This window comes from Pseudophryne corroboree, chromosome 3 (assembly GCF_028390025.1).
Source record: "Pseudophryne corroboree isolate aPseCor3 chromosome 3, aPseCor3.hap2, whole genome shotgun sequence".
In the NCBI taxonomy this organism is placed as follows: domain Eukaryota; kingdom Metazoa; phylum Chordata; class Amphibia; order Anura; family Myobatrachidae; genus Pseudophryne; species Pseudophryne corroboree.
The window spans coordinates 621,000,101-621,022,394 of NC_086446.1; the positions used below are offsets into that span (position 1 = coordinate 621,000,101).

Here is a 22,294-nt window from a genome sequence, read left to right on the forward strand (position 1 = left end):
GGAAACCAGGGCAGGCAGGCAGAAGGGCTGTGGAGGGGGAAACCAGGGCAGGCAGGCAGAAGGGCTGTGGAGGAGGAGACCAGGGGAGTCAGGAGGACTGCGGAGGGAGAAACCAGGAGAGTCAGGAGAAGGACTGAGGAGGGGGAGTCAGGAGAAGGACTGAGGAGGGGGAAACAGGGGGAGTTAGGAGAAGGACCGCAGAGGGGGGAAACCGGGGGAGACAGGAGAAGGGCTGCAGAGGGGGAAACCAGGGCAGGCAGGAGAAGGGCTGTGGAGGGGGAGACCAGGGGAGTCAGGAGAAGGACTGTGGAGGGAGAAACCGGGAGAGTCAGGAAAAGGACTAGGGAGGGGGAAACAGGGGGAGTCAGGAGAAGGACTGGGGAGGGGGAAACAGGGGGAGTCAGGAGGACTGCGGAGGGGGAAACAGGGGGAGTCAGGAGAAGGACTGCAGAGGGGGGAAAGCATTGCAGGCAGGAGAAGGGCTGCAAAGGGGGAGACCGAGGGAGGCAGGAGAGGGGCTGCAGAGGTGGAGGCAGGAGAAGGGCTGCAGAGGGGTAGAAGGGGGGAGGCAGGGGAAGGGCTGCGGAGGGGGAGAACGGGTGAGGCATGAGTAGTGCCGCGGTGGGGGAGACAGGAGAAGGGCTCATGAGGCAGAGTCCGGGGGAGGCAGGAGAAGGACTGCACAGGGGGAAACAGGGGGGAAGGTCAAGGGAAGTGAAGTAGAGCAGCTGGAGAGAGAGGACTGAGATGAGAGTCCTATCCTCTCCCGGTGACCTAGCTCTGCCCAGATTGCCAGGAGTAGCGCAACATAGCATAGGGAGAGAGAAGGTGGGGGCAACAGGGGCAGGAGGCAGATGTCGTCAGTCTGCATACTTTAAACAGAGGAAGAGGAAAGGAGGGGGAAGACTGTGCGGGACAGTGCCTGTATTGTAACAAGAGGTAGAACAAGGGGAGAGAAATGAATCATGCCAGGGCCGAGCCATAAAGCTGTGAAGCACTCCTCCTACGTGGGAGAGGCAGAAGGAGTGCTGCAGAGGGGAAAAATGGGTAGTCAGGTGAACGGTTGCCTGGCTATGGAGCGGGTGACTGGGCAGACAGGAGGAGGAGTACTGCAGATGAGTAGATCCAGCAAGTGGCAGGAGAAGACTGCCTGGCTGCGGAGCGGTGTGACCGGGAAGGCAGGAGAAGACCTGCAGAAGGGGAGATCCGTGGAGGCTGGAAAAGGGCTGCCCAGCTACGAAGCAGGTGACCGGGTGGGAGGAAAAGAACAGCCCCGGCTACGGAGCAGGGGACCGGGAGGGAGAAGGACTGCCGCGGCTACGGAGAAGGGGACCGGGGAGGGAGGAGAAGTGCTGCCCGGGCTACGGAGCAGGTGACCGGGAAGGGAGGGAGGAGAAGGGCTGCCACAGCTACGGAGCAGGGGACCAAGGAAGGAGGAGAAGGGCTGCCCGGGCTACGGAGCAGGGGACCGGGGGGGGGGGGAGGAGAAGGGGACCGGGGAGGGAGGAGAAGGTCTGCCCGGGCTACGGAGCAGGGGACCGGGGAGGGAGGAGAAGGGCTACCCCGGAAGGGTTAGGCAGGAGAAAGGCTGCGGAGGGGAAACCGCGTAAAGGGGAGAAAAGTAAAGTAGAGCAGCTGGAGTGACGTTTCTAGCAGGGAGAGGGTTATAGCGAATAGGAAGCTGTGCTGTGCCCTGTGATGAGGGGCTGTCCGCTCCCGCTGTCCCAAATCCGTTGCCAGAAGCAGCGCAATATAAACCAGTCTGGGATGGAGGATGGTATATACGGCCTTGATAATACTTCTTATAATGTTGCTGGTGGCGCCCCCCTCTGCTGGCCCTGTCATGGTGCCCAGGGCACGTGACCTGCTCGCCCTGCCCTGGTTACGTCTCTGGCCTGACCACTCTACTATGGCTTTAGAAATCCACGCACAAGCAACAGTGGGCCTTAAGGCCATGCCTGTAGCCGTGTATAGTGATTTGAGCGTAGTCTCTATCTTGCGGTCAGCCGGCTCCTTTAAGGCGGTTGAACCGGGAACAGGTAAAACCACCTTTTTTGACAACCTAGATACAGAAGCGTCTACTACAGGTGGATTTTACCACTTTTTCCTGTCCTTTTCAGGGAAAGGGAAAGCAATGAGAATTCTTTTAGGGATCTGGAATTTTTTCTCTGGGTTTTCCCAGGATTTTTCAAACAGGGTGTTTAACTCCTTAGAAGCAGGGAAGGTAAGCGAGGATGTCTTACTAACAGTAAAGAAAGTCTCCTCTTCTTGCTCAGGTACCTTCTCAGTAATGTGTAAAACATCCCTAATTGCTTCAATCATTAGTTGCACCCCTTTAGCAAGGGAGGCATACACCTCCCCCCCCCCCCCCTGCATATCCCTATCACCGTCCCCTGGATCAGAGTCGGTATCTGTGTCAACTTGCATTATCTGGGCAAGTGGACGTTTAAGTGGCTATGTAGGTGGGTTTTTAGACGAAGTAGTGGGGGCCGAAGCCTGCAAGCCCTCCGCAGATTTTCTCAAAAACTGCGTCTTCCTCTCAGACTGTGACATCCTAGTTGAATTCTGGGATATCATCCCCCTTAAAGAATCCACCCATGGGGGTTCAGATTCAGAAGGCTGAGACAGTATATTGCATTGCAGTACATGGAATAGACTCCTCAGGAGAAGATAAACGCTCTGCAGCACAGGACGCAGAGTCCGTGGACATGGTAATGTGGGATATACACACACACACACACACACACACACACACACAAAAACGTCAGCCACAGTTTCCCCCAGAGTACCTTCAGAGAGACACAGAGTATTAGGAGCCAGTCACACAGCGCCCCTGCAGGCAATTATTATGATAAAAGCCTGGCGCTGACTAACTACCCTTAATAGGGTAATTAGTTGTATTATCACACTCCCCTCCTGTCTATAACCCTGTTACCACAGAGGTATAGCTGGAAGCATGTGAAGAGCAGCGCTCTCTGCTAGGGTCTCCTACGATCTGCAGGGAGAAAATGGCGCTGGCGAGTGCCGGATCTGCTCTGAGGAGAAGCCCCGCCCCTTGTAATGGCGCGCGACTTCCCGCACAAATGTTTAAACTGGCCTAAGGTTTTGTTAGTGCTAACAGCGGGATTAGCCCCTGTTAGCTGCTGGACCAGTGTAGGGTGTATACGCGCTGGCTCAGGACGCCCCTCACAGCGCCTACACAGTGTGTTGCTGAGCCTTCCTGGAGCGCAGCCTGTCAGAGCTGCGCTCCCATCCTTGTGCCGCCATACCCGCCGGCGACCCGCTAACTGGGACGCCGATGCTGTACTCACCACATCTTCAATCTTCTGGCTCTGGTAGGGGGTGACGGCCGTGCTGCGGGAGTGAGCGGTCGCCTCGTAGGCTAACGATCAGCACCCTCAGGAGCTCAGTGTCCTGTCAGCGGAGATAGAGAACCATTAACTCTTCAGAAAGTTGGTTCCTACTCCCCCCCTAACAGGAAGGCTGTTGCCAGCAGCCTTCATGTAACCTAACTAACTCAAGAAAATAATAAAACTAGAAAAACTCCTAGGAGCTCCCAGAGCTGTGACCGGCTCCTCCGGGCACATTTTCTAAATTGAGTCTGGTAGGAGGGTCATAAAGGGAGCAGCCGGCCCACACTAATAAACTCTTAAAGTGCCAGTGGCTCCCAAAGGACCCGTCTAAACCCCATGGTACTAAACTGGACCCCAGCATCCTTTAGGACGTAAGAGAAATTAGATTTGTAATGTAAAATATACAGTATATCATGAGTGGTCTTGAGTGCCCCAGCACAAGCTCAGAAAAAATTGCAGTGATTAATAAAACAACTGTTATCATGGTAAGGCTTGTTAAACATACATTATAGTATATCCACCATACATAACATGCTACCATATAGGGGGGGGGGGGGTCATTCCGAGTTTTTCGCTCGTTGCCGATTTTCGCTATACTGCGATTAGTCGCTTACTGCGCATGCGCAAGGTTCGCAGAGCGCATGCGCTTAGTTATTTTACACAAAAGGTAGGTATTTTACTCACGGCATAATGAAGCTTTTTCATCGCTGTGCTGATCATAGTGTGATTGACAGGAAGTGGGTGTTTCTGTGCGGAAACTGGCCGTTTATGGGAGTGTGCGGAAAAACGCAGGCGTTCGAGTTGAAAAACACAGGAGTGGCTGGAGAAACGGGGGAGTGGTTGGGCAAACGCTGGGTGTGTTTGTGACGTCAAACCAGGAACGAAAAGGACTGAGCTGGTCGCAATGGCTGAGTAAGTCTGGAGCTACTCAGAAACTGCTAAGAGATTTCTATTTGCAATTCTGCTAATCTTTCGTTCGCACTTCTGCTAAGCTAAGATACACTCCCAGAGGGCGGCGGCAAAGCGTGTGCAATGCTGCTAAAAGCAGCTAGCGAGCGATCAACTCGGAATCACCCCCAGTGTTTGGTGCATTTGAGATGGAAATAAAAAAGCATCTAAAAAAAAAAAGAAGTACTTAAACTACAAGCATCGTTTGACTTTTCAATGCAGACTTCACACATGCGCAATGGTGGTTCTGAAAAGCGGCACCTGGTCTACAAACACCAGTATTGCACCCACCGGAGATTCAATTCATTACATTGCGACTATACCGCAACAAGTTTTTTGCACTACACGCCACATGGAGGATAGATAAGCATGGCTTCATCTGTAAATCGCAAACAAAATAAACAGCTATAAACATAGGTGTACATGCATTTGACATATGCTTGGCATAAACCAGGCACATATCTGACTTGTATATCTTGTGATAGTTGCAGCTTTTCACCTGCATTCTGTGACACCACTGTGGGCAATCAGCCTCATTCTCAATGACAATTATATGATAGATGGTCTTACCTCATATGTACTTGGTAGCTTCAATTTTAAACTTAAAAACTTTTTAATAGTCCCAACTGTTATGCGTGTAGAACAACGGATGAATTTTTTCATCAAACCCTAGGAACAAAACACAGAACTTAAACAGTAATTTAAAGTGTGACATAAAAGGGAAACATTAGACCAATGTGAACGAGTTATAGGGGGTATTCAATTAGCTCTAATAATTTCGGAGCTATTGAATTCACTCCCCTGCGTATTCAATTGCGGGATGTTTTCGTCCGTTTTTTAAGGCACTCTTTATTTTTAGAGAATGCATTGGTGAAAAATGCCTCAAAAACGGCTAAAACGGACCGCGTTTTCGCTACTGCAGGTGCGAAAACAGGTGGATTTGCCGATCCACATGTTTCTTGCGCCTGCAAATTTTTTTTTGCTTAGGTGAGGAAAAAGGCCCAGCTACTGACTGGGGCGAATCCCCATTTGCCCTGAAAAAATAGCGAAGTGTTTTTTTCACATAGGCCAAAAAATGTCCCTAATTGAATACCCCCCATAGTGGTGTAAAAGAAACAAACCAGATGTTTTCCACAGAGCCTCTGCTTTTTTCTAATCTCCTTATTCTACAGGTTTTACTCTGCTGGATGTACCATTTACAGACTGCAGTCCTTATTGTTTCTCTAGTGTATAATGTGGTTATCTGTACGCTGGGGATAGGACTGTGTGAAATGTGACTAAAAGCTTCTACTGACTTTCTAAAAAGAAACCAACACCATTTTCAATAGAAGCAGACATTTAGTAAAATCAATCAATCAATCAATCAATCAATAAAAGCAATAATAAAAGAAGACATATTTTATTAAGAACAGGTCAGTGTACCTGTAAGTAAAATATTTCTTTTTTTATTGATGTCCTTTTTTTTATAACAGGAAATGAACCTACAGTACACCACTAATCTGCAAACTAAGCACTAAAGACTGAAGGCCATAAATAGTTATGCTGTTACTAGCACACAGAACACTCATCACTGTCAAACATTGGGGTCTAGTCTGTGAATGATGTAATAAAACTGTAGATACAGTAACTGTACTGTTTAACAGTAAATCCGATAAGTATTCCTGCCATTGTTTAGAGGTGAGGTGCACACATCCAAAAAAGGGTATTGTTGAATTGTGCACATTCTTTTTAACCTGGGCTCCTAAAAATTAGGCCATGGTGCCAATCCTCTCGGTGAGTGTGGGAATCAGGGTGTTTGTCCTCCTTTAAATGGAGCTGTGCCATGGACACTTGGAGAAGGCACAGTATACGCATCAGCATAGATATCTGTAGTGAGTTCTCTGCACTGACCACTGACATGTATTGACGTCCAGCATGGTCATTCATTCTGAAGTGCCTGAGACTTGCTTAAAGAAGGACTGAGCAATTACTTTCTTATCAAATGGGCTTGGACCCAAAGGTGAAACAGAAGAACTCAACTGGTAACAGTATGAGAAGGTACTTTTTTAGTCAGTGTGATAGAGTGAAGGAGGGTGGGGTATACTGATGAAGGGGTTGATAATAAAGGATGAGGGTGTTAATGATAAGATGACTTGCGACTAAGGATCTGTTAATAGTGATCGATACAGGGGTTAATGATGGAAGAGTTGAGTTATTAATGTGTAGGAAAAGGAGATTTATGGTAAGTCTTACCGTTGTTAAATGTCTTTCTGCGAGGTACACTGGATTCCACAGGGAATAACATTGGGGTGCAGAGTTGGATCTTGATCCGAGGCACCAACAGGCTAAAGCTTTGACTGTTCCCAGGATGCACTGTACCGCCTTTTCTATATCCTCGCCTCCAGGCACCAGTCCAATGCAGTAGCAGGTAATAGAGACGATAGTAGTTAGTAGCCACAGAGAACCACATTCTCACGACAGGAGAAGGTACCAGCGGCTAATGCCATGACAAACCCAAAGAAGCTAAGAGCGTCAGGGTGGGCGCCCTGTAGAATCCAGTGTACCTCGCAGAAAGAGATTTAACAATGGAAGTCTTACCATAAATCTACTTTTTTGCAGTGGTGTACACTGGTATTCCACAGGGAATAACATCGGGGATGTCCTAAAGCAGTTCCTCAAGGGAGGGGACGCAATGTAGCGGGCACAAGAACCCGGCGTCCAAAGATAGCATCCTGGGAGGCGGAAGTATCAAAGGCATAGAACCTAATGAACGTAGTAGACGCTTTGGCCGCCAGCACACCTGCATCAGAGGCCGCCTCTATGTACAGCACCCACAAGAGTGTAAATAGACTTCAAGCAACCCTCCACACGCTTATCCGTCGGTTCCTTCAGAGAGGTGACGGTAGTGACAGGCAGAGTAGAAGACACCACCAGACGTGAGACATGCGAGTCCACCGGTGGCGGTGTTTCCCAATTTTCACTTAACTCTGCAACGAGGGGATAACAAGCTAACATCTTTTTAGACAGAGAGAATTTATTTCCTGGAAACTCCCAGGATTCCTGATGTATGTCAACTAAATGGTCAGAATGTAGCAAAACTAATTTAGTAACCTTCTGACGTTTGAACTTATCAGGTTTCTTAGACATATCTGGAGGTTCAGGTTCATCATCAATTTGAAGAATCAGTTTGATAGCCTCCAAGAGGTCAGGAACATCCATCTGTGTTGTAGATTCCCCATCAGAAACGTCTGCATCAGTGTCTGATGGGTCAGTATATACGCCATCTTCATCGGAAGAAATATCCTTTACGTGTGGATTGTGAGGAAGAAATGGCCCGCTTAGATGATCCTTTGGTCCTAGGAGGGCGAGGGTCAGGCTTTTTTTGACCAAAGTCTGATTTAACTGCTGTAACTGAGTCGACAGAGTATCCACCCATGGTGGATTTGCAACAGGGACAATATGTGATTGTACAGAAACAGGAAGTCCCACTGGGGTGCAAGTCTCGTTACCAGCGTAGTCAGTAAAATAGAAAAAGCAGCCCAATGTGTGCCACCGGTGCTGCAGGCTGACCGAGGAGTACAGAACTCCCAAAACCTGGACCCTCAGCAGGAATATTTTCCTCAGATAAATCTGCAGCGTCAGCACTGCATTATGCAGGATCAGCCACTGATCTCCTGCCCTGTGACACAGACATTATTGTCGAATGTAGCCCTAAGGCGTAACAGTACAATATAGCCAGACACAGTACCTGACAAAAATCCCCTGTGGAGTGTGATTGCAATGCAAATCACAAACAGACGATTTAAGTGGTGACTGAAATACACAGAGAACAATTCCAAACAGTATATCCTGTGAAACACTATATTTATTTATTATTTATTTATTAGCAGTTTCTTATATAGCGCAGCATATTTCGTTGCGCTTTACAATTAGAACAACAGTTATAGAACAAAACTGGGCAAAGACAGACAGACATAGAGGTAGGAAGGCCCTGCTCGCAAGCTTACAATCTATATAATAAATATATATATATATATACACACACACACACATATATATATATATATATATATATATATAGGACCCTGCTGCACTTAGCCCCCTTCAGGGTACAAAATGTAGGGATAGCAATATGTGTGAGATACACGGAATATGAACCACACAGCAGCAATAGGCACACACAGTCACATTTACAATGCAGAAATTATTACAAACAACAATAAAACTGCACTGGACTAGCAATACTACGTAAAGCTATGTATGTATACAGATATAACAATGCACAGTAAATACTGGATGTATATCACAGAATACTTGTACTAAATATTTCTGTAGTTATGCACTTGTTCTTAACCAACACTGTCTAAAGGACATGTAGAATACAGTGTCCTGTAAATGCACAGCGCTGATAAGGCAGGCGGCTTTACAGAGGAGACAGTGCCCAGCAGTCCCAGAATAAGCGCAGCTCTGAGTAATGGCGCCCAAATGCTGACAGGTAGTGAGGGAGAGAGAGAGTTGCAGCTCCAGGGCGGGAACATCTGCTGTAGATGGCGCCTGGGGATGGGGGAGGGTCTACAGGTCAGTGCCTTATCCCCTCTGCTGGACTTCACAACTGGGTACTATAGAGCCTGTAATAAAAATATTTTAGTAAATCCAACCTGTGCTCCTTGCCTGATGGATATAGTGGGGTCCCTGCACAGTCACAGTGTCCACGCCAGCGGCGCAGTCTGTCTCCGGAGACCGCGACCAGATCGCATTTTCGGTGGATCCCGCCTGGGGGACCCTCTTACCTCCTCTCCCTATCGTGCGGACATGCGATCCAGGAGAGCAGTGGTGGTATGTGTTCCTGATGAGACTGGAGCGCCTTTTTCTGTAAGTACCCAGCAACCAGGGCGCGGGAGTATACAGCGCTGCTGGGGGAGGTGAGGGAGCCGCAGCACGATATGTTAGCATGACATATAGCACCAAGTGCCTATGCTGCGGCCCTTGAAGTCTTCTTTCTTGTCAGAAAAGCTCTTCTCAGGGCTGCCTAATGCACTGAGGTGTAGCGTGGAGCCATGGCTCCCGGAGCAAGCTCACATCAAGGTGCCCCTTCCCCCCCTTATATACAAATAAAAGCACTCACACAATCAGGGGTGTTTTAAGAGAGGAGGAGGCCCGTGTTCATCCTCCTCCGTTCGGGCCCCCTCCTCTCTGCCCGGAGCACTGTAGAGTCTGAGCTCTAGAGGGCTCAGACGCTACTGCGCAGATCTCCGCGAAAATGTCGCGGCGGCCATTTTTACTGAGATTTCTCTACTGCGCATGCGCAGAACTCCGTGAAAATGGCCACTGAGCCATTTTCACAGAGTTCAAATAGCGCTGCGGAAGCCGGCGCTGGACTTTTAAAATGAGTGCATTGTGTGCGGTGCGGGCCCCCTCTGGAGTCAGGGGCCCGTGTGCACCGCACATACTGCACCCATTATAGAAACGCCAGTGCACACAATGTCCCCTACAGGAAAAAAAAAATCACCTATACTGGTCTATGGCTGCAGAGCAATACGTATGAAAGTAGTAAGCTGGGTGTTTGGTGAGGTGCGGTATGATATACCAGCATACAGTATACCGATAGCGTCATCCCGCCTGCTGGTATATGCTGGGAGAGAGGGGGGACAGATGCTGGCCAAAGAGAGAAAGGAGTGGGGACAGATGCTGGCCAGAGAGAGAAAGGAGGGGGGACAGATGCTGGCCAGAGAGAGAAAGGAGGGGGGGGGGGAGATGCTGGCCAGAGAAAGGGGGGACAGATGCTGGCCAGAGAGAGAAAGGTGGGCGGGGAAAAGATGCTGGACAGAGAGAGAAAGGAGGGGGGGGAGGGGTAGATGCTGGCCAGAGAGAGGAGGGGGATCGGATTCAGGGGAAAGAGAGCAAGGGGGGCAGATGTTGGGGAGAGAGGGGGCAGATGATGGGCAGTGAGGGGGCGGAAACTGTGCACAGACTTTACATTGAAAGAATGAAGCATGTACAGTAGGAGTGAGAGAGACAGAAGCTGCATAGAGAGGTGACAGAGTGAGGCAGGAGCTATGAGACAGGAGCAGCTACTGTGGAGACAGAGGAGGCAGGCTTAATACTCACAGACAGGGGCCATGCTGTGAGTGAGACCCTCCGTGTTCCAGGGGTCAGAGGAGCATGTGAAAGCTCCTCCATTCAGGGACTCTTCTAATCAGCATGTGCCGAGCTCCTCCAATCACAGCTCGGCACATGATCTTCTGACTCCCATTGCTGAGATCAGGGAGGAGGAGACTGAGGCTCGAAGTGAGATGCAGGGACTTCCCCCGCTGCTGCTGCTCTCACAGTAATTCATATATTATCTAATTCCCCCTCCCATCCCTGTACTGCCGGCGCCGCTGCTTGTCATGCAGTGTGACAGGCGTAGCGGCAGCCGGCAGCAAAAGCAGCAGAGCAGGGAGAGCGCCTCCCTGCTTTGCAGACTATGCCAGGCTCCCTCTGATGTTTCCAGCACCTGGAGCTTGCGCTCCACCGGAACTGCCCTCCCTACGCCCCTGCTAACCCAGCCCTCCCTGTTAGCTGCCTGCACTGCAGGCACCAACTTACAAACTGAGCTACAGTGCCTGGAGGCGGTGCAGTGCATCCTGGGAACAGTCAAAGCTTTAGCCTGTTTGTGCCTCGGATCAAGATCCAACTCTACACCCCGATGTTATTCCCTGTGGAATACCAGTGTACCCCTCTGCAGAAATAGGGGTTAACAGTGGCTAAGGACTGGGGAGTTCATATAAATTTTGTGATTGGGGGGGTTACATTTTGTGATTGATGAAAAGTAAAAGATGGTGTAGTGTGATAAGAGAGACAGGATGGCGATAACGGGCACGATAATAGGATTTTGGTACTTACCAGGTAAATCCTTTTCTTTGAATCCATAGGGGGCACTGGAGTACTCTTGGGATATGGACGGGCTTCCGTAGGAACAGCACTGAATATTTAAATCTAGAACACTCCACCCCTCCATATCCCCGAGCACCTCTCAGTGTTTTTTACTGAGCCGAACAGGAACTATAGAGAGGTTGACAATGGAGTATTACATATAACATAACGGACAATAATGAAGTTGACACATAACGTTACTGACAACTAAACAGTTGACACCCTAACCAGCACTTGTAATTTTAACCAGTCGGTGAAAGTGTGTTACCATAAGATCCTCAGAACTCACCACAACTAGGTAAAACTGCTCTGGGTGGGCGTCCAGTGCCCCCTATGGATTCAAAGAAAAGGATTTACCTGGTAAGTACCAAAATCCTATTTTCTTTATCATCCACTAGGGGTCACTGGAGTACTCTTGGGACGTACCAAAGCTTCCCCCGTGGGCGGGAGAGCTGTTTGGCACTTGTAACACTAGGCGGCCAAAGCTAGATGCTGATGCCGCAAACGTATCAAACTTGTAAAAGCGCACAAACGTGTGCACTGAAGACCATGTAGCCGCACGGCAAAGCTGCGTCGTAGAAGCTCCCCGACCAGCTGCCCATGAAGTTCCCACAGAACGTGTGGAATGAGCGGTTACTGACGTAGGCGGTTGTAACCTAGCATGAAGGTAAGCCTGACGTATGGTCAGTTTTATCCATCTGGATAAGGTTTGTTTAGACGCTGGCCAACCCATCTTGGCAGCATCATAGAGAACAACCAACGTATCCGTCTTACGAACTGAAGACGTTCGGGATACATAAACGCGTAATGCGCGTACCACATCCAGAGTTCCAGAATGTGCCGTCAACACAGGAACTACTATTGGTTGATTGATGTGAAAAGATGACACTACCTTTGGTAAGAAAGCGGGATTCGTCCGAAGTTCCGCTTTGTCATCATGAAACACCAAATACGGTGACTTGCATGACAAGGCACCCAAATCCGAAACACGCCTTGCCGAAGCTAAGGCTAGAAGAAAAATTGTTTTCCAAGTGAGAAATTTTATATCCACTTGCTGTAAGGGTTCAAAACATGATGACTGTAAGAACTCTAAAACCAGATTCAAGTCCCATGGTGCTGTAGGTGGAATGAATGGAGGCTGTACTCTGAGGACACCTTGGAGAAAAGTGCGTATAGACGGCAATAGAGCCAATCGTCTTTGAAAGTAAATTGACAAAGCAGATACCTGCACCTTTAGTGTAGATAAACGCAGGCCTCCATCTAACCCTGTTTGTAGAAACAACAAAAGGCGGCATAACTTGAAAGATGATGTCGGAAACTTCCGAGCTTCACACCAACCTATATAGGCACGCCATATTCTGTAATAATGAGCTGCCGTAACCGGCTTCCTAGCTCGTAACAAGGTTGGTATAACCGAATCTGGTTGCCCTCTCTTCTTAAGAGGGCGGTCTCAACAGCCACCCCGTCAAACGCAGCCGCGCTAACTCGGGGTAAAGGAACGGACCCTGTTGTAACAGGTCTGGACGTAGTGGGAGCGGCCAAGGATCGTCTGCGAGTAGTCCTCGGAGATCCGAGAACCAAGCTCTCCGAGGCGGGTTCACTACGGGTGGCCGGCGGTCGGGCTCCCGGCGACCAGCATCCCGGCGCCGGGAGCCCGACCGCCGGCTTACCGACAGCTTGGCGAGCGCAAATGAGCCCCTTGCGGGCTCGCTGCGCTCGCCACGCTACGGGCCCGGTGGCGCGCTACGCGCGCCACACTATTTTATTCTCCCTCTATGGGGGTCGTGGACCCCCACGAGGGAAAATAAGTGTCGGTAAGCCGGCGGTCGGGCTCCCGGCGCCGGTATACTGAGCGCCGGGAGCCCGACCGCCGGCAAACAGAAGACCACCCCTCCGAGGCCAATGAGGCGCCACTAGTATGACTGTGACCGACTCTCTTTTGATCCGTTTTAGCACCAGAGGGAGCAACGGAAACGGTGGAAACAGATACACAAGACTGTACGGCCACGCGACAGTGAGAGCGTCCACCGCCACTGCCTTTGGATCTCTTGTTCTGGACACATACTGGAACGTTTGGTGATTGTGTCGAGACGCCATCAGGTCCACCTGAGGATAACCCCATCGCTGAACCAACATGTGAAACACTTCTGGATTTAATGCCCATTCGCCTGGATGAAAATCCCGACGACTGAGATAATCCGCTTCCCAGTTGTCCACTCCCGGAATGAACACGGCCGACAATATCACCTGGTGGCATTCCGCCCAATTGAGGATTCGAGCTACTTCCCGCATTGCCATGCGGCTTCTCGTTCCTCCTTGTTTGTTGATGTATGCGACCGCCGTCGCATTGTCTGACTGCACTTGGACAGGCTGAGAGCGAAGCATGTGCACTGCTTGTCGTAGCGCATTGTAAATTGCGCGGAGTTCCAGGACATTTATAGACAGCAATTTTTCGTGATCCGCCCAGAGACCCTGGAGCTGACAATTTTGAATTACCGCTCCCCAACCTCTGAGACTGGCGTCCGTAGTTAGAATTATCCAATTCCAGCCTCCGAACCGTCTACCTGCGGTTAAATTGTGTTCCTTGAGCCACCAGAGCAGAGATACTCTTGCCCTTGGCGACAACCTCACCCTGTGGTGAATCTGCAGATGCGAGCCCGACCACTGGGCGAACACATTCAGTTGAAATGGACGCGAGTGAAATCTTCCGAACTGAAGCGCTTCGAGAGCTGCCACCATTGTGCCTAAGAGGCGAATGCACAAGTGTACAGACACTGTGCGTGGCTTGAGCACTAATTGTACTAGATGGCGTAGAATTTGTACTTTCTGCTGTGGTAGGTAAATTCTTTGATTGACCGTATCGAGAATCATACCTAGGAATTGAAGGCGTTGAGACGGAATTAGATGTGATTTCTTGAAGTTGACAATCCAACCGTGGTGAACCAGTACATCGTACGTTAGCAGCGCATGTTGGAGAAGCATCTGTTGAGACGGAGCTTTGATGAGCAGATCGTCTAAATACGGAACTATTGTCACTCCCAGGGATCTGAGATGAGCTATCATCACAGACATCACTTTGGTGAATACCCGAGGCGCTGATGACAGGCCAAACGGTAGAGCCTGAAACTGGTAATGGTTCTGGCGTATTGCAAACCGTAAGAATTTCTAATGAGGCTGCCAAATTGGAATGTGTAAGTACGCATCCTTGAGATCTAGTCCGCAATCACCGAACGCAGAGACTCCATTTTGAATCTGTAGTAAGTTACGTACTGATTGAGACCCTTTAAGTTCAATATTGGTCTGACTGAGCCATCCGGCTTCGGTACTACAAACAGACTTGAATAATAACCCTGACCCTGTTGGTGTACAGGGACCGGAATCAAAACTACTGAATCCAGTAGGGACTGGATGGCAATTTGCAGAACCGTCCTCTTGTCGTCCGACAGAGGCAATCCTGTCTTGAAAAACCGCAGAGGCGGAAGACAGTCGACTCTATTTTGTAACCTTTTAACACTAAATTGCGGATCCACCCATCCGCGGATGTGTGGAACCACGCCAAATGGAACGTCTGAAGGCGTGCTCCCACAATCGGAGAACCGAGATGGGCTGGTAGCCCGTCATGCCACTGGCTTGTCGGTAACCTTAGCGTCCTGGCGAGTTGTGTTGGTTTGTTGGAAACCACGTCCTCGACCACGTCTAGCAGGCGTGGCTGTTCCTCTGCCACGTCCTCGAAAGGGCTGAGGTCTAAAAGATTTGAACGAAGGTCCAGCGTACCTTCTTCTTGATACCGGTGGAGGCAATGTAAGAAAACAGACTTACCTCCCGTAGCCTCAACAATCCATGCGTCCAATTCAGGACCAAACAACTTCTTGCCATCGTAAGGCAACGCTTCTATACCTCGTTTGACCTCTGCCTCCGCATGATAAGCCCGCAGCCAGAGTGCTCTTCGTGCCGTTACTAGCGACGATGAAATACGAGAAGTGAGCTGACAGACGTCAGTAGACGCTGTACAGAGATACTCTACAGCCTCACTCATTTGATTTACAAGTAGTATCAGGTTTTTGTCATGTAAAGCAGATTTGAGTTCTGTAACCTGCTGCTACATACATGGATTTTAGCATAGTTTCTTAAGCGTAGTAGCTGCTGGCACTGGTATGGTTAATTTCTTGGTAAGCTTGGACACTGAGGAATCAACTATTGGTGGATTCTCCCATGTACACGTTACCGAGTCTGGAAACGGATAACTAGACTTAAATCTGCGAGGTATAGAAAACCGTTTATCTGGATTCTGTCGTGTTTCTACTAACATCTGATTAAGAGATTCCGACACAGGAAAACTTATTGGCGTTTTCCGTCGTTTCGTAAATACGACCTGATCATTTGTGAGAGGCTCCTCAGTTTCAGGAAACCTCAGAGACAGACGTACCGCTCTGATGAGATCATCAATGCCGGAACTGTTAAAATCCTCGCCATCTGACTCCACTTCGCCCTCCTCACCCTGATCTTGTTCCGTGAGGTCTGGCATGGAATCGTCAGAATGCAACATAGCAGAAACTGGAAAATCATAAGACATATGAAATTTATCCCGTTTACCCAAAAATGGATTTGGACCTTACGCAAGGCTGAGACGCCTCCGGTAGTTCTGGCGGTCTCACCCTAGACTCAGATCTTGCCGTTTCCCGCTCCTGACGAGCGGCGGTCAATTCTGATTGTAACCTATCTAGTACATTTACTAACATACCCCACAGAGGGTCCGGTGAGGACATTGGTTGTAAACTGGAGCAGAAATGGTATTCTGAACCGGATCCACAAAACATACTGTACATGTGGTAGATCCATTCGGTAACACACTGCTACAGACTTTGCAATTATGCTTTTTAGTTTTTGCTGGTGCCTTACTCATTATGGCGACAGACAATACAATACACAAAAAACAGACACTTGCACGACTCAGTAAAATAGCAGTAAGGTGTCTCTGTATATATATCTGGCCAAGCGCAGTACACGTGGCCAGTACTATGAAATGTGATCCCAAATTCCCACTAACACCCCTGCGCCTCCGGTGGAGTAGCGATGTAGTACTGGAACATTCTGGAATCACAGCAGGAAGACACAGGAAGCATGGTTAAAATGGCTGCCATGCTTAAACATATAATCACAGTGCATTCCATACTGATCTTATAAACAGTCTCCCTGCCAGCATAAACATCATTTTATATATATATATATATATATATATATATATAAATGTGTGCATACTATCTACAGCCTGATGTTGCTGCTGTCCCTTCTCCCCCCCCCTCGCATCTGCTCATAGCGTGCAGTGCGGGCCGGGCATCGGGCACCCCTGCGCCGGGACCTGGAAGACTGGGAGCGCGTGTTAGCGCTATGACTACCGGGCCGCAGCGGATACAAGCGGCGGGCGGAACATTGGGAGAAGCGGCGGCCGGACCAGACGCGGGGAGCAGATGGGCTGTAAGAAGCGCCGGAGCTGAGACCCGGCGGCCAGAGCAGTTGAGCGGCTACGTTACCCGGCGGCAGGAGCCGCTGCGGCCGCAGTCAGCCGAAAGAAAAACCAGCGCCTTCCTCCACACGTCGGGGCGGCAGCGGAAGCTGACCGCCCCGTTCTCACCCCTCACATACCTGCAATAGTTGTACCGAGTCTGGAAACGGTCTGTGATGAGGCTCCGACGGGGCTTCTTAGTAAGCGCCGGCCAGCCTGAGCAGGAGATATGTGTGGCTGTGAGGGAGCTCTTTCAGAGAGGCCCGACACGCCCCTGCTGCTATCAGCAGCTGCACTATCCCTGACCCTGCCTTTTGGAAGGGGGAAAGGGATGTATGAAATTTAAAAATAAAAATATTCAAAGTAATTGTGACCTGAGCCACAGAGCTGTTACTACTTCGAGCACAGAAAAAACACTGAGAGGTGCTCGGGGATATGGAGGGGTGGAGTGTTCTAGATTTAAATATTCAGTGCTGTTCCTACGGAACCCCGTCCATATCCCAAGAGTACTCCAGTGACCCCTAGTGGATGATAAAGAAAATATGAGCACTGCCTAGAGGGGATGACGCAGAAAGGGATTGACAGTACTGTAAAGTTGGAAGGAGGGGAATAATCTTTTTGAGGAGTTAGAGCATAAGGAATGTACTGGAGAGGAATCATGTAGGAGTGTGAGGATGATGGAGGGGGCATACAGATAGTGTACTGTATATAATAGTGGTGATAAGTGAATAATCCACGATTTCTTATGGATATCATATAATAATATTATAAAATATGCGTGGAAGCTTGACAGAAATTTGGCGTAGGGATGGGTAGTTAGTAAAACAGAAGTAAAACAGTGAAGCTTAACATTTAATGTATACTTAATAATAAAGTGCCTGTAAAAATAAGATTTTACTCACCGGTAAATCTATTTCTTGTAGTCCGTAGTGGATGCTGGGGACTCGTAAGGACCATGGGGAATAGACGGGCTCCGCAGGAGACTGGGCACTCTAAGAAAGATTTAGTACTACTGGTGTGCACTGGCTCCTCCCTCTATGCCCCTCCTCCAGACCTCAGTTAAGGAAACTGTGCCCGGAAGAGCTGACATTACAAGGAAAGGATTTTGGAATCCAGGGTAAGACTCATACCAGCCACACCAATCACACCGTATAACTTGTGATAACATACCCAGTCAACAGTATGAACAACAACAGAGCATCAGACAAACCTGATGCAACCATAACATAACCCTTAATTAAGCAATAACTATATACAAGTATTGCAGAAGAAGTCCGCACTTGGGACGGGCGCCCAGCATCCACTACGGACTACGAGAAATAGATTTACCGGTGAGTAAAATCTTATTTTCTCTAACGTCCTAGTGGATGCTGGGGACTCCGTAAGGACCATGGGGATTATACCAAAGCTCCCAAACGGGCGGGAGAGTGCGGATGACTCTGCAGCACCGAATGGGCAAACACAAAGTCCTCCTCAGCCAGGGTAACAAACTTGTAGAACTTAGCAAATGTGTTTGAACCCGACCAAGTAGCTGCTCGGCAAAGCTGTAATGCCGAGACCCCTCGGGCAGCCGCCCAAGAAGAGCCCACTTTCCTTGTGGAATGGGCTTTCACTGATTTTGGATGCGGCAATCCAGCCGCAGAATGAGCCTGCTGAATCGTGCTACAGATCCAGCGAGCAATAGTTTGCTTTGAAGCAGGAGCACCCAGCTTGTTGGATGCATACAGGATAAACAGCAAGTCAGTCTTCCTGACTCCAGCCGTCCTGGCTACATAGATCTTCAAAGCCCTGACTACATCAAGCAACTTGGAATCCTCCAAGTCACGAGTAGCCGCAGGCACCACAATAGGTTGGTTCAAATGAAAAGATGACACCACTTTCGGCAGAAATTGCGGACGAGTCCGTAATTCTGCCCTGTCCATATGGAAAACCAGATAGGGGCTTTTACATGACAAAGCCGCCAATTCTGACACACGCCTAGCCGAAGCTAAGGCCAATAACATGACCACCTTCCACGTGAGATACTTTAGCTCCACGGTCTTAAGTGGCTCAAACCAGTGGGATTTCAGGAAACCCAACACCACGTTGAGATCCCAAGGTGCCACTGGTGGCACAAAAGGGGGCCGAATATGCAGCACTCCCTTAACAAACGTCTGAACTTCAGGAAGAGAAGCCAGTTCCTTTTGAAAGAAAATGGATAGGGACGAAAGCTGGACCTTTATAGTGCAGGAACCGGCCCAGCTGGAATTCCTCTGTAGGGGCCTTCCTGGCCTCACACCAGGCAACATATTTTCGCCATATACGGTGATAGTGTTTCGCTGTCACGTCCTTCCTAGCCTTTATCAGCGTAGGAATAACATAATCCGGAATGCCTTTTTCCGCTAGGATACTGCGTTCAACTGCCATGCCGTCAAACGCAGCCGCGGTAAGTCTTGGAACAGACAGGGCCCCTGTTGCAACAGGTCCTGTCTGAGAAGCAGAGGCCATGGGTCCTCTGTGAGCATTTCTTGCAGTTCCGGGTACCAAGTCCTTCTTGGCCAATCTGGAACAATGAGTATTGTTCTCACTCCTCTTTTTCTTACTATTCTCAGCACCTTGGGTATGAGAGGAAGAGGAGGAAACACATAGACCGACTGGAACACCCACGGTGTTACCAGGGCGTCCACAGCTATCGCCTGAGGGTCTCTTGACCTGGCGCAATACCTTTGTAGCTTTTTGTTGAGACGGGACGCCATCATGTCCACCTGTGGCAGTTCCCATCGATTTGTAATCTGACTGAAGACTTCGTGATAAAGTCCCCACTCTCCCGGGTGGAGGTCGTGCCTGCTGAGGAAGTCTGCTTCCCAGTTGTCCACTCCCGGAATTAACACTGCTGACAGTGCTTGCACGTGATTCTCCGCCCAACGGAGAATCCTGGTGGCTTCTGCCATCGCCACTCTGCTTCTTGTGCCACCCTGGCGGTTTACATGAGCCACTGCGGTGATGTTGTCTGACTGAATCAGCACCGGTTGGTTGCGAAGCAGAGGCTCCGCTTGACTCAGGGCGTTGTATATGGCCCTTAGTTCCAGGATATTAATGTGCAGACAAGCCTCCTGACTTGTCCACAACCCTTGGAAGTTTCTTCCCTGAGTGACTGCCCCCCATCCTCGGAGGCTCGCATCCGTTGTCACCAGGACCCAGTCCTGTATGCCGAACCTGCGGCCCTCGAGAAGGTGAGCACTCTGCAGCCACCACAGAAGAGACACCCTGGCCCTCGGGGACAGGGTGATCAGCCGATGCATCTGAAGATGCGATCCGGACCACTTGTCCAACAGATCCCACTGAAAAATCCTCGCATGGAACCTGCCGAAGGGAATGGCTTCGTATGATGCCACCATCTTTCCCAGGACTCGCGTGCAGCGATGCACCGACACCTGTTTCGGTTTTAAGAGGTCTCTGACTAGAGTCACGAGCTCTTGAGCCTTCTCCGCCGGGAGAAACACCTTCTTCTGGTCCGTGTCCAGAATCATGCCCAGAAAAGGCAGACGCGTAGTAGGAGTCAGCTGCGACTTTGGAATATTCAGAATCCAGCCGTGCTGTTGCAACACTTCCTGAGAGTGTGCTACGCTGATTAGCAATTGCTCTCTGGACCTCGCCTTTATGAGGAGATCGTCCAAGTATGGGATAATTGTGACTCCTTGCTTTCGAAGGAGCACCATCATTTCTGCCATTACCTTGGTAAATATTCTTGGTGCCGTGGAGAGCCCAAACGGCAACGTCTGGAATTGGTAATGACAGTCCTGTACCACAAATCTGAGGTACTCCTGATGAGGTGGATAAATGGGGACATGCAAGTAAGCATCCTTGATGTCCAGAGACACCATAAAATCCCCCTCTTCCAGACTTGCAATGACCGCTCTGAGCGATTCCATTTTGAACTTGAATCTTTTCAGATAAATGTTCAGGGATTTTAAATTCAATATGGGTCTGACCGAACCGTCCGGTTTCGGTACCACAAACATGGTCGAATAATAACCCTTTCCTTGTTGAAGGAGGGGAACCTTGACCACCACCTGCTGAAGATACAATTTGTGAATTGCAGCTAACACTATTTCCCTCTCTAAGGGGGAAGCTGGCATGGCCGCTTTGAGGTATCGGTGAGGGGGCATCTCTTCGAATTCCAGCTTGTATCCCTGAGACACAATCTCTATCGCCCAGGGATCAACCTGGGAGTGAACCCACTTGTGGCTTAAATTTCGGAGACGCGCGCCCACCCCCCCACCCCCCCCCCCGAGCCTAGCTCCGCCTGTGGAGCCCCAGCGTCATGCGGTGGATTTAGTGGAAGCCGGGGAGGACTTCTGTTCCTGGGAACTAGCTGTGTTGTGCAGCTTCCTTCCTCTGCCCCTGCCTCTGGCAAGAAAGGACGCACCTTGGACTTTCTTGCCTTTTTGTGATCGAAAGGACTGCATTTGGTAATACGGTGCTTTCTTAGGTTGTGAGGGAACATATGGCAAAAAATTTGACTTTCCAGCAGTAGCTGTGGAAACCAGGTCCGAGAGACCCTCCCCAAACAGTTCCTCACCCTTGTAAGGTAAAACCTCCATGTGCCTTTTTGAGTCGGCATCACCTGTCCATTGCCGAGTCCACAGGACCCTTCTGGCAGAAATCGACATTGCATTTATTCTAGAGCCCAGTAGGCTAATGTCTCTTTGAGCATCTCTCATATATAGGACAGCGTCTTTTATATGCCCCAGGGTCATTAATATAGTATCCTTGTCTAAGGTATCAAGTTCCTCAGATAAGGTATCCGTCCATGCTGCTACAGCACTACACACCCAGGCCGACGCAATTGCCGGCCTTAGTAAGGTACCTGAATGTGTATAAATGGACTTCAGGGTACCCTCTTGATTTCTATCCGCAGCATCTTTTAGGGTGGCCGTATCCTGTGACGGCAGGGCTACCCTCTTGGATAAGCGTGTTAAAGCTTTGTCCACCCTAGGGGAGGATTCCCAGCGTAACCTGTCCGTTGGCGGGAAAGGATACGCCATAAGCATCCGTTTGGAAATCTGCAGTTTTTTATCTGGAGATTCCCAAGCCTTTTCACATAACTCATTTAGCTCATGCGAAGGGGGAAAGGTCACCACCTGCCTTTTTTCCCCATACATATGAACCCTCTTGTCAGGGACTGGGGTTTCCTCTGTGATGTGCAACACATCCTTAATTGCTATAATCATATAACGGATGGATTTAGCCAATTTAGGCTGTAACTTTGCATCATCGTAATCGACACTGGAGTCAGAATCCATGTCGGTATCTGTGTCAACAATTTGGGATAGTGGGCGCTTCTGAGACCCTGACGGCCTCTGCGACATAGGATCAGGCATGGGCTGAGACCCCGACTGTCCTAAGGTTTCCGCTTTATCCAACCTTTTATGCAAGGAATTAACATTATCATTTAAAACCTTCCACATATCCATCCAATCAGGTGTCGGCGCCGTCGGCGGAGACACCACATTCATTTGCTCCCGCTCTGCTTCCACATAGCCTTCTTCGTCAAACATGTCGACACAAACTCTTTTTGAAGACAGTTCCCCCACAAGGCCCTTTGGAGAGACAG

General features: G+C 49.5%; 1 protein-coding gene across 9 annotated transcripts in view; it reads right to left on the reverse strand.

Annotated features, from left to right (window-relative positions):
* PCGF5 (polycomb group ring finger 5) overlaps positions 1-22,294 on the reverse strand; it is a 351,904-nt gene that overhangs the window by 31,634 nt on the left and 297,976 nt on the right. For all 9 annotated transcript variants that reach the window (XM_063961666.1, XM_063961667.1, XM_063961665.1 and 6 more), the window contains one exon: positions 4,872-4,970. In XM_063961666.1, coding sequence (XP_063817736.1) covers positions 4,872-4,970 — 99 coding nt within the window. The remainder of the gene's footprint in view (positions 1-4,871; positions 4,971-22,294) is intronic.